This window comes from Lytechinus variegatus, chromosome 4, assembly GCF_018143015.1.
Source record: "Lytechinus variegatus isolate NC3 chromosome 4, Lvar_3.0, whole genome shotgun sequence".
NCBI lineage: Eukaryota > Metazoa > Echinodermata > Echinoidea > Temnopleuroida > Toxopneustidae > Lytechinus > Lytechinus variegatus.
This window is the reverse complement of record NC_054743.1, coordinates 28,536,979-28,550,229: the sequence shown is the minus strand read 5'-3', so window position 1 is coordinate 28,550,229 and position 13,251 is coordinate 28,536,979. Positions and strand designations below refer to the sequence as shown.

Below are 13,251 nucleotides of genomic sequence, written 5' to 3'. Positions count from 1 at the left end.
ATTTAAATTCAACATAGAGTGGAATCAATAAAGGGCCGTGTGGCTGTTCTTCAATTTACCACAGCTCCTCTACATGTCAGTTGAAGAGTATTTTCTCCTCAATCTATTCCATGGTATCAATACAAACAAAAGTAATCTTTTAAGAGTTCTAAAGAAAATAAACTATTTTTTAATACATAAAACCAAAAAGGGAAAGGGTATCCCATAGGCATGCTCCTGTCGGGTTATAGCCTTTACTGTGCTAGAGCACCATTACAAATGGCAGAACAATAATAGTAGTAATAATAGTAATAATAATAATAATAATGATAATTATAATAATATCAATAATGATGAATGTAAATATAAAAATATAGATATAAAAGTTGCTTTATTATACCAAAAAAACCACAATTTGCCTTGCCGATGGCTTTAAAACATGATATATATTTTTTTTAATTTAAAGGACAAGTCCTCCCCAACAAAAACTTGATTTGAATAAAAAGAGAAAAATTCAACAAGCACAACACTGAAAATTTCATCAAAATCGGATGTAAAATAAGAAAGTTATGGCATTTTAAAGTTTCGCTTATTTTCAGCAAAATAGTTATATGAACGAGCCAGTTACATCCAAATGAGAGAGTTGATGACATCACTCACTCACTATTTCTTTTGTATTTTATTATATGAAATATTTTGATTTTCTCGTCATTGTCATGTAAAATGAAGTTTCATTCCTCCCTAAACACGTGGAATTCCATTATTTTAACATTTTGTGCTTCAGGCAAGGAGGTCCTAATTGTCAAATTCGTAAAAATTGAAATATTGTATAATTCAAACAATAAAAAACAAAAGAAATAGTGAATGAGTGACATCATCGACTCTCTCATTTGGATGTAACTGGCTCGTTCATATAACTATTTTGTTGAAAATAAGCGAAACTTTGAAATGTCATAACTTTCTTATTTTACATCCGATTTTGATGAAATTTTCAGCGTTGTGCTTGTCTGATTTTTCTCTATTGATTCAAATCAACATTTTTCTGAGGTGGACTTGACCTTTAAAGTCGAAATACGGAGAGGGGATAGGGTAAATTTGGAGGGCTCCCGTGGGCTTCTAAATAAACAAAAATAATTTTTTTTTTTCAGGAATCATGTTGTCTGATGTCCCATAATCTGTGTTTCCCAAGTTGATAATACAAGTCAAACTTGTTTTGTAAAGTAGCGGGAATGCCGGGGAGATGCAGTTTTGCCACTTTGGGGTCTCCAAAAGATATATATTTTAACAAAGTTAATATATGGATTGAGGTGGGGTACATTCGTCATGATTCATATGCCAGAGCTTCATTAAAGCAGTAATCTGCAAAGCAATGTCTCCTGTAAATTTTCCAAGAGAAACAAATTAGAAACAAATAAAACAAAATTAATAGTGTTTTACCGATACCGAAATGCATTGCTTGGATGTGATAAAATGAATATTTTGAAAGGAATACATGAATCATCATCAAATCACAAATGCCTATGTCAGTGAATTTGAAAGTCACCTTCATTGTTTTCTCCAATGACCCTTTTCTGCTCGTGCGCAGTTTACAACCGTGAACAGGCTTATTACTAACTACAAAATTGAAATTACAAGGGCAGTAGATCCAAGCATGATCTTTAATAGGGTTTCGGTTATTCGTAGTGAAAACGGCAGTTTTCCTTTCGAGAACTTACGTCACGTTATATTCTACACTGTGCATTTATTATTTCTCGAATGTATCAATACGATGATTAAATAGATTATTGATAAATAATAAACCGCAAGGGTCCGTCCTTGGACCGCTCCTTTTCTTAATATACATCGATGATTTGGTTCATGCCTTGAAACATTGTAGTATTACCATGTACGCAGACGACACCACATTATTCGTTCACAGTACGTCTGCACAAAATATTCAACATAAGCTTCAAGATGATATGAATTACTTAAAAGAATGGTTAACCGTAAATAAACTCAAACTTAACACGGATAAAACAAAGTTCATGTTAATAGGGACACCGCAAAAGCTATCTAATTTTTCTATGGAAAATGTAATAATCAATGTGACTGCCTTCGTAAAACTTTCTACGAAGGAGTTTCGTCTACTTATGTCCAACTATTGTTATTCACAAGGCACGAAGAATTAATCAATGCTGGACTCGACTTGTTGAAATAAAACAAACTTTCGCTTTATTCAGTTAATCTCCAACACTGGTGACAAACTTCAGTCGTACTTTCAATTTTACTTCTCTGCACCTTCAGATAACAATCTGTAATGATAATGAATAAACAAACAATAATAAACAAATGTTTCATCCTGAAATCAAGTCAATAACTAAATCTAAGTTAGTACAACAATTACGATTACATATGATTAAATAAGAATCAATCTTACACTAAGTGATCAACATACACATGTACTATTATACCTAATAACATTAACCTAAATTTATAGTGTACAAAATATACAAGGAATAAAGTTAATCTGGTGATTAAATCCTCGTATGAACACATCTACACTCACTCAGTGCAGTGCACTACTAAGTATTCTACCCAATAGACATTAGCCGTGTGAACATAACTACATGCCAACACAGTCACTCATTCAAGGTTTCTCCCTAAATCACTCCCAGAGGAAAGTTCTTTCTCTCCACGAAAGTTATGGTTTTGTCCTAAATAACAAATTGGTCATGTACGAACAGAAATCTACATTATCACATTAACCATGAAACTAAAGAAGTAATTCTTTTAAGTGAGTAGTACAAATTAAGAAACCAAACTCCTAACAGTTCCTACTACTTTGCATTACTCTAACTCAGCTTAGTATAAAACAACATAGCATATTCTATCTTAAGATTAAAGTTAAACTGGATTAAAATACGAATGTGAACAAACCCTGCATTTACAATGTGCAGTAAGTTATCTACTCAAAAGAGAAAGTAAAAAGGGATGAATGTGAAAGGGGCCACATTCCAAAGTAATCATTCATATACCCTGTTTCTACTGGATTAACCAGAAAACAGACTCTCTTTGTTTCCCAATGAAACTAGACTTCTTGCTCTATGTATAATTACGCCTAACTAATTCATTCTATCTAAAAGCCTTTTACATCTTAGCACTTCTATATGGAAACATATTATAATACAAGATTATGTGATTTATCAACATAATACTAAACTCATATTCCTCCAAATCGTACAACAAAGAAATCAACTTTCCTACACTATGCAGAATACATCTAACACCATACTTTGTTAACACAAACACAACATCTTTTCTAGCAAAACACATTCAAACTATCTTAAATAGTAATATCAATTCTACAATACATTTACCATGTTAAATATCAAAACAATATTATATGAAATATGTTCTTACCGAATTGGGCCTTTGTAGTTGTCCACAAATAACAATTTACTTGAACTTTCTGCAACTAATTGTGATTAGTACTTTACTCCATCACTGTGACTATGAGAATGAAAGTTATCTTTACTTCCAAGAAGATTTTCTTGGAGAGAAGTTGGAGAACAATGAATTACTCTACTATTAGCGGTGAGTCACACCTTCTGGGGAAACATACACCTCTTTGGTGGTGTAGTCTTGATAATCAGACTCTTGATTAAGATTGGATGAGAAAATATAACATCACTACACACTGCTGTAGTGACATGGCTCCTTTAAATGTACCTACATTTACTCAATTAGCAACAATTATTACGAATATAAAATACAACAAATTATACAACATCATAACAAATTCATCTTAAAGAATACTTTGACTAATACTATACCTCATGGATACATAGTCTAAGATACACACAACGTAACCTTTAAAAACAGCATTCTAGCCTTTAGAATTATCACTGAAACATACATGAAAATAAAAACAGTACTTTAAACGCATCGTTTAAATCATCGATAAATGAAAATAAAAGATAACGGCTCTTTGAGGGGGAATGCTTCGAGTCTTTCGCGAGACAAATGAGATACTTCCACTTTACTACTGTGGATTTTGAGTGGGAATAATTATTGTTGATTTGGTAACAGAAGAACTAACTTATTTACTGGTCTGTCAAATTTAGTTGGTGGGTTCTGGCGTTTGCCATTGTTATCTAACTGTCCATCAGCCATTAGAAGTTTCACTTTCCGAATTCTACCATCAGCACTAGGATAGACATCTATCACCCTTGCTAAGGGCCACTTGTATCGTCCTCCCTCTTCTTCTTTGGAGATTACAATATCACCTATCATTAAGTCCTTTTCTATACTTGTCCATTTTCTACGCTCTTGCAGTCCCTGCAAATATTCTTTCCTCCATCGAAGCCAGAACTCATTGGCGAGATGTTGGACGCGTCTCCACCACTTCCTAGAGTAAACATCTTCGCGCTGGAAGACTCCTGGTGGGGGTAATATGACTTTGGGCTTGGCAGTCAAGATATGGTGAGGGGTCAGTGGTTCTGGTGCTTCACTGTCACTTAGATTGGTTGTCGTCAAGGGCCTGGAGTTGATTATGGCTTCTGCTTCAGTCATGAAGGTTCTGAAGGCCTCATCATCAAGTTGACTTCCAGATGATTTCAGCAATGGCTCCAGTGCACGTCGCACTGACTGGATCTGCCTCTCCCAAACTCCACCCATATGAGAGGCATGGGGCACATTCATCTTGAATGGTATCCAGTCACAACCATTCTCAAGCAGGTACTCCTGTACCTTTTCCTGGTCCATTTCCGACAGTGCTTCCTTCAACTCGTTTCTGGCTCCAACGAATGCTGTACCCTGGTCAGAGCGTAGCTGCCTTACAGCACCCCGTCGATTCATGAAACGCCGCAAAGCGTTGATGAATGCACTGCTACTGAGACTGTTGGCAGTTTCCAGGTGTACACTTCTTGAAGACAGGCATGTGAAGAGCACACCATATCTCTTTACTTCACTCCGTCTTTCCTTGATAAGGAAGGGCCCAAAATAGTCCACTGCACAATACGAGAATGGTGGAGAAGGCTCAACTCTTTCTTCTGGAAGATCTGCCATCTTTTGTTGGAGCGGCTGTCCTCTCAATCTTCGACATGTCACACAGGACGAGATGCATTGAGAAACTGCAGACACTCCTCCGATCACCCAGTATCCTCTCTGACGTAGCTCATTATGAGTAATACCTCTACCACTATGTTGAGTCCTGTGATGAGCGTCTCGGATCAGCAGTGTGGTGACATGACTCTTACGAAGAATTATCACTGGATGTCTAATGTTACTGGACAAATTGGCGCGATGTATCCGGCCGCCAACTCGAATCACCCCATCATCATCTAGAAACGGGTCTAATCTGAAGAGGGCACTGGTTTTCTTCAGTGCCGCATTTCGAGTAGGCACTTCATGTCTACTCATTTCTCCTGTCTTATCTAGTTCTTTCAGAACCTGCAGCTCCTGCGGAAAGTTTTCTTGTTGTAAACCTCTAATGATGACCTTCTCAGCTTCCTGCAGCTCACTCACTGTCACAAGCTGAGGGATCATTGCTTCTACTGATCTGGACCTGGTTCTGGCATGCTGGCTAGCCCTTTTCTTCAGACTCGTCTTCAGCTGTATGCATCTAGCAACTGCCTTCTTGGCAGAGTGCCAACTGGAGAAGCAATTCAAACGGTTGGATTCGAATTGCCCTGTACTGACGTTGGTGGTTGTTTCTGTTCTCAGGACTGAGGCATGCTTCACCTCTGGGTCGTGGTCATCTACCGTACATGGATCATCTCCTGGGGGTTCAAACAAACCATCGTTCCACAGGAAATCTGGGCCTCGAAACCAACAGTGGCTAGAAGTGAGCTCCTTTGCTGAGATTCCTCGAGAAGCTCCGTCAGCAGGATTCTCATTGGTATCTACATAGTACCATGCATCAGGGTCAGTCTGCTCTCGGATTGTCTGGACTCTGTTGGCAACGAAGATATGAAACCGCCTGGCTTCATTTTTGATGTATCCAAGAACAACCTTACTGTCAGTCCAGAAGAACTCCGTCACAGTATCGTATTCCAGTTCCGACTTCAGAAATGTGCTGCTCTTGGCTGACAATGTTGCTGCTGTTAGCTCCAGTCTTGGAATGGTAATTGGTCTCAATGGAGTAACTCGGGCCTTACCGATTACGAATGAACAATGCACTTTGTCATCCTCATTGATGAGACGGAGATATGAGCATTGCCCATACCCATCCTGACTGGCATCAGAGAAATGGTGGACTTCAACTCGCTTGACCTTTCCGAACCCACTTGGTTTGTAGCATCTTTCGAGTTGGAGGTCACTTAGATGCTGGAGATCAAGCAGCCATTTCTCCCATTCTGAACGTTGTTCATCGGTCATAGATTCATCCCAGTCCATGTTCTCCTTGCACATAGCTTGGAGAACCCTCTTGCCCTTAAGAACCACTGGCCCTAGGAAACCGCTTGGATCATAGATTGAACTGATCGTTGATAGGACACCTCGTCTGGAGAATGAGTTCGCCTTCACCTTTACTCTGAAGTTGAAGGTGTCATTCTCGACGTTCCAGGACACTCCTAGGACTCTCTCCAGCACAAGCTTGTCGACATCCAAGTCCAGGTCTTGAATGCTCTTTGCTCGTTCCTCAGCTGGAAAGCTTTTTAGGACTTCTCTGCTGTTAGAAACAATCTTGTGCAATTTCAATCCTGACTTTGCACAGATTGCTTGACTGTTTTTCAGCAGCTGCACAGCCTCTTCCGCAGTAGGTCGTGAACTAAGACCATCATCTACGTAGAAGTCTCTGCGAATGAACTCTGCTGCACTAGAACCGAACTCTTCTTCGCCATCTGTTGCAGCCCTTCTCAGTCCAAAGTTACTGCATCCTGGAGAACTAGCTGCTCCGAAGAGATGAACTTTCATCCGGTATTCCACAGCTTCCTTAGTTTCATCGCCACCTTCATACCACAGGAACCGCAGCAAGTTCCGGTCATCTTCATTTACGTAGAACTGTAGAAACATTCCTTTCACATCAGCCATGAAGGCAACTTCTTCCTTTCGGAATCGGCACAGAACACCAAGTAGTCCATTCATCAGGTCAGGACCTTGCAAAAGATGATCATTCAAGGATACTCCTTCAAATTTTGCTGAACAGTCGAATACAACACGGATCTTGTCAGGCTTGTGTGGATGGTACACCCCTGTGTGTGGAATATAGTTTACTCTGCCATCTCGAACCTTCAAGCAATCATCTGGTACTCGTTCTGCGTAGTTGGTGATTACATCATCCATGAAGGTCTTGTAGTCATCCAGAAACTTCTGGTTCTTCCTGAATCTTGCAGATAGCTGTCTCCATCTTTTTACAGCAAGAATCTTGTTGTCAGGGAAGGTCACCTGATCTGACTTCAAAGGCAAGGGCATTTGGTAGTGGCCATCACTTCTCTTGCGGATTCCATTCTCCAAGATTGTCATGAACCTTGCTTCTTTCACTGAGAGTGGAGCTCCTTTTGGACTTGTCATTTGGAAGTCACGTTCCAAGATCTTCAGTACAGACTCTGGTGTAAACACTTCCTTCGCTTGGCTTGAGTGCACCAGGTGGGGATACCCTTCACTTGTCTGAATCCTGTTACAGACGGCATCATTACTTTGAGAATTCTGACATACTCTGCCGACGACGCCCCATCCGAGTGATGTTTTCATCGCATATGGATCGTCTTCTGCGCCAGCGAGTACTTCTCGGGGTCGAATCGCTCTAGGACAGTTGTTTCCTATGAGCAAGGAAACCTTAATTGACGGGTTGTATGGCATCAACTCATCTGCGATTGGTGCAAGATGCCTCCACCTCCTCAGTACTTCTGCTTTGGAAATTTGCGATCGCTTGGCTGGAACATCTTGTCTGGTGTAGCAGGACGGGAGTTGGACAACTGTAGACTTCTGAAAGTCCAAGACCTCAAGACCACTAATCTTTTGACAGCTAATGCGAGCACTCTCGTGAATCGTTGTCAGCATAAGATCAGTCTCAGGTCCTTTTACACCAATTCTGTCACAAAGACCACTGGAGACAAATCCAACATTGGACTGGTCGTCAAGGATCGCATATTCCAGGGATTCCCTCGATGGATCATCAGTCTGCCTCACCCAAACCGGAACAATCATACAATGGTCCTTTCCATCTTGGTCAGGAAGATCGCAGATGTTGGTACAGTTTGAGCTAGCCGATGATTTCTCTACCTTCTGTCGGTGTAGGCAGGTCAGGTGGTTTCCTTTACACCTTTTACATTCCCGGCGTTTCTTGCAGTCCTTCACGAGGTGGTTGCTACTTTGGCCACATCCCATACACAGATACTTCTTGAAGAAGAATGTCTTCTTATCCTTGTAGTAGATCTGCTTAAACTCTGGGCAGTCATCGATGTGATGGTCCTTATCACAGTAAGGACATGAGGAATACTCCTTCCCATGTGCGGCTGTTGTAGACAGTGACCGACCTTGAAAGGTCTTCCCTTTCGGAGGTGTTGACTTTACCTTTGCCTCATCTATCCTGGTGTATTCCAACTCTGGAATATTGGCCACTTCTGCTGCACTGGTGACAAAGTCTACAAATCTGGCAAAGGTAGGGTAACTGCCATATCCACATCGCTGCCACTTGGTCACCTCGTCTCTCCATTTGCGTTCAAGGTAGAATGGAACCTTCCTCAACAATTTGACGTTCTCCTGCGGATAATCTAGAATGCCAAGGGAATCAACAGTCACCTTGGCAACGCTGACTTGCTGAAGAAAGTCCGCAAATGACCGCAATCCACTTGGATCCCGGTCTGAGATTCTCGGCCATGAGTTTAACTTCTTCATGAACGCTGATGAAACTACACTGGTGTTGCCATACCTACTGGCGAGAGACTCCCTAGCTTTTAGGTAGGCTTCATCGGTGCCAAGAAGAAGATAATGCTCCACAACTTTCTTTGGTTCACCAGTAACATATGTATGCAACATATGAAGCTTGGTTGCGGCATCTAGAGGCTTGGAGTCAACAAAACTCGAAAATGCATTTCTCCAGAGGGGATATCGTAATGGGTCACCATTAAATACTGGGACATCCACCTTTGGTAACTGACTGGCTGCCAATACTTGTTGACTAGTCGCATTTTGGTTCATCATCATGTTGGCTACCTTGGCAAGCGACTCAACCACGTCTTCCATCCCTGGTGAAGCGTTGGTTGGTTCATGCTTCACTTCATTGAGAGTTGCTGGAACTGGTGGGGCTGGGGTCTGGATCTTGCCCTCATCCGTCGATTGAGATTCAAAGAATCTTTGAACAGACTCCTCCTTTGTCTCCTCTGGCAACTTGATACTGGTGTTTGAGAGCTCTTCTTCTGATTCTGCAAGTTCGGCTAATCTCTGCTGATGTTCTTTCTGTAGCTTCAACCGCTTCAGCTCCATCTGGGCCCTCTCCAGCTGCATTGTATGCTCATGCTCCCTTTGCAAAATCTTTATGTTGTCCTCTTTGTCCATAACATCAAGTTCAGCTTGAAAGGCCTTCATAAGCATCTCGCTTTTGGCTGACTTTCTGCTTGCTAGACTCCTAGCTGGTTTTGGATACTTATCCATCATTTCTGGCAGCGAAGAGGACGTCCTCTGAAGATCTACACGTGTAGTCTCGCTGACTAGATTATTTCCATCGATGTTGGCCATGATGAAAAACTTTTGAGCAGTAAAGTATCAAGTAGTGTATTTGGATAATTCCAGAACTTTCTGAACGTGATCCTGACTGGACGACACAAGTTGTCCTTTCGATTGTTATTGTGACTGCCTTCGTAAAACTTTCTACGAAGGAGTTTCGTCTACTTATGTCCAACTATTGTTATTCACAAGGCACGAAGAATTAATCAATGCTGGACTCGACTTGTTGAAATAAAACAAACTTTCGCTTTATTCAGTTAATCTCCAACACTGGTGACAAACTTCAGTCGTACTTTCAATTTTACTTCTCTGCACCTTCAGATAACAATCTGTAATGATAATGAATAAACAAACAATAATAAACAAATGTTTCATCCTGAAATCAAGTCAATTACTAGATCTAAGTTAGTATAACAATTGCGATTATATAAGATTAAATAAGAATCAATCTTACACTAAGTGATCAACATACACATGTACTATTATACCTAATAACATTAACCTAAATTTATAGTGTACAAAATATACAAGGAATAAAGTTAATCTGGTGATTAAATCCTCGTATGAACACATCTACACTCACTCAGTGCAGTGCACTACTAAGTATTCTACCCAATAGACATTAACCGTGTGAACATAACTACATGCCAACACAGTCACTCATTCAAGGTTTCTCCCTAAATCACTCCCAGAGGAAAGTTCTTTCTCTCCACGAAAGTTATGGTTTTGTCCTAAATAACAAATTGGTCATGTACGAACAGAAATCTACATTATCACATTAACCATGAAACTAAAGAAGTAATTCTTTTAAGTGAGTAGTACAAATTAAGAAACCAAACTCTTAACAGTTCCTACTACTTTGCATTACTCTAACTCAGCTTAGTATAAAACAACATAGCATATTCTATCTTAAGATTAAAGTTAAACTGGATTAAAATACGAATGTGAACAAACCCTGCATTTACAATGTGCAGTAAGTTATCTACTCAAAAGAGAAAGTAAAAAGGGATGAATGTGAAAGGGGCCACATTCCAAAGTAATCATTCATATACCCTGTTTCTACTGGATTAACCAGAAAACAGACTCTCTTTGTTTCCCAATGAAACTAGACTTCTTGCTCTATGTATAATTACGCCTAACTAATTCATTCTATCTAAAAGCCTTTTACATCTTAGCACTTCTATATGGAAACATATTATAATACAAGATTATGTGATTTATCAACATAATACTAAACTCATATTCCTCCAAATCGTACAACAAAGAAATCAACTTTCCTACACTATGCAGAATACATCTAACACCATACTTTGTTAACACAAACACAACATCTTTTCTAGCAAAACACATTCAAACTATCTTAAATAGTAATATCAATTCTACAATACATTTACCATGTTAAATATCAAAACAATATTATATGAAATATGTTCTTACCGAATTGGGCCTTTGTAGTTGTCCACAAATAACAATTTACTTGAACTTTCTGCAACTAATTGTGATTAGTACTTTACTCCATCACTGTGACTATGAGAATGAAAGTTATCTTTACTTCCAAGAAGATTTTCTTGGAGAGAAGTTGGAGAACAATGAATTACTCTACTATTAGCGGTGAGTCACACCTTCTGGGGAAACATAGACCTCTTTGGTGGTGTAGTCTTGATAATCAGACTCTTGATTAAGATTGGATGAGAAAATATAACATCACTACACACTGCTGTAGTGACAATCAAATTTAATGGAGATGTTATAGAACGATGTACAAAGATTAAATGTCTTGGAGTCATCATTGATCAACACCTATCGTGGTCATACCAAGTTGACAATGTATGTAAAAAGGTGTATGCCAGCTTAGGTATGCTAAGAAGGGTGAGGCCTAATGTTGACCAAAATACCCTCAAGACTCTATACCTATGTTTAGTTCAATCACACCTTGATTACTGCTGTGAAATCTGGGGTTGCGTTTCAATATGCACACAGATCGTATAATTAAGCTTCAAAAAAGAGCTGCTAGATTAATCCTGAAATGTAATTTTTATACCCCCTCCAAAGAAATGTTTCGTGAACTCCAATGGCTCCCGTTCAATGTCCGCGTTACCTATTTGAAGTGTATTTTTATGTATAGATGTATCAATGGTCTGTCATCGGAATATTGTGTTTACTTTTGCAAGTGATTCTTATTGTTTTAATACTAGATATGCAGCAAAAGATAATTTGATCACCCCAAAAACTCATACCGAAAATTTTAAACACTCTTTATTTTACTCAGCGATTTTACTTTGGAACAACTTGCCATTTAATTTGAAACAGTCAAAATCTTTATCAATCTTTAAACAGAAACTTAAAGTGCATCTTTTTAAATTCTAAGTTTTATTATTGCCTCTTAAATTTGAAATCAACTTTTTATGTCTATCTACTTTATTTTATTTATATGTACTGCTTCGTGTGTAATTTTGTTAATTAGTATCATGCTTTTAACGATGTCGTATGTTTGCTACTATGTTTTCTGTTATGATACGAGTCATGTTATTTAGAATATTTCTTTGTATATTTTAAATGTATTTAAATGTTTTATACTTGTTTTCATCATGTATTTCAGGGCCCCACGGGAGACCAGTTTATTGCTGAGTGGGCTACCCTGGTTAAATATATTGAAATAAATAAATAAATAATAAATAAATTGTAAATAGATTGATATCTAAACAGCATAGCCACTTGGCACATGATCACTTATACCTTCACTGTTAGAAAATTTATCCTTAAAATAAAAGAAGTTCCTGCAGCAGAGTCTCGAGATCATCTGTAATCTTACCGAATTGCGTAATCTTACAGGAATTTGGTATTTGGTGTATGGAATCTTTCAAATTTCCTCGAATAAAACACCCTTTTCCCTTTTTTAAACAGACCTGTTATGTTAAATTGCAGAAAAATTCCTGTTTTATGAATTTACAGAATGATTCTGTTATTGCTTTCTGCAAAATCTTCTGTTTATTTTCTGTAAAATCACGGGTTTTTTAACAGTGTTGGTCACATTTGATCTACGAGAGCCGTACGGCGAGTCAAAAACAGCCGTTTTGTTAATTTTAAGTCAAACCACCTATATGCAGCTGGTACAAAAATATTAAAACGACTGTTTTCAACTCGCCGTACGGCCGTAGAGTAAATGTGACCAAGGTATATGTAGTCCAATAAAGAATAACCCTGAATAAAGGAGACATCAAGACCTAGATTAACATATTGTCCGTTTAAGCACAAGCGAAATACAAACATGACATTAAATATTAAACATTATAGCATACTGTGGAGTCAAATATCAAACCTAGCACTTATACGCCATAAGCACAATTAACAAAAAAAACATATCACCAGACTGAACATTATTATGCCAATATACACTTGAGTTTAACAGTAACGTAATCATGGTAATACTTTTAACTCACCGCTTAAGCACAGTCCCAATTTGAAGAAAAAAGTGGGGTACATAATTATGAAAAATCGTAAATGCATTTTCGCGTTTTTTCCAGAAAAACAAGTCATTGTATATTCCTCCTTCGTAATTTTCCAAATAAAATCACAATGCGATATCCTTATTTATTCAAGGCAGTTCTGTACATCCTTCGCATCGTT

At 38.5% G+C, this 13,251-nt stretch overlaps 1 protein-coding gene across 2 annotated transcripts; it reads right to left on the bottom strand.

Annotated features, from left to right (window-relative positions):
• Window positions 1-2,058: 2,058 nt before the first annotated feature.
• LOC121413772 lies at window positions 2,059-11,354 on the bottom strand. Of its 2 annotated transcripts, none has more exons than XR_005969770.1 (2): window positions 3,379-11,354; window positions 2,059-2,270 (listed from the first exon to the last, which is right to left on the bottom strand). XR_005969770.1 is itself a non-coding variant. In XM_041606713.1 (2 exons), exon 2 carries the CDS (start codon window positions 9,634-9,636, stop codon window positions 4,027-4,029), a length of 5,610 nt encoding a protein of 1,869 aa, XP_041462647.1. In that variant the 5' UTR covers window positions 9,637-9,953; window positions 11,062-11,354; the 3' UTR covers window positions 2,059-4,026. The 2 variants fall into 2 exon arrangements, 1 of the variants encoding a protein (XP_041462647.1); XM_041606713.1 differs by having other exon boundaries at window positions 2,059-9,953; window positions 11,062-11,354.
• Window positions 11,355-13,251: the final 1,897 nt, after the last annotated feature.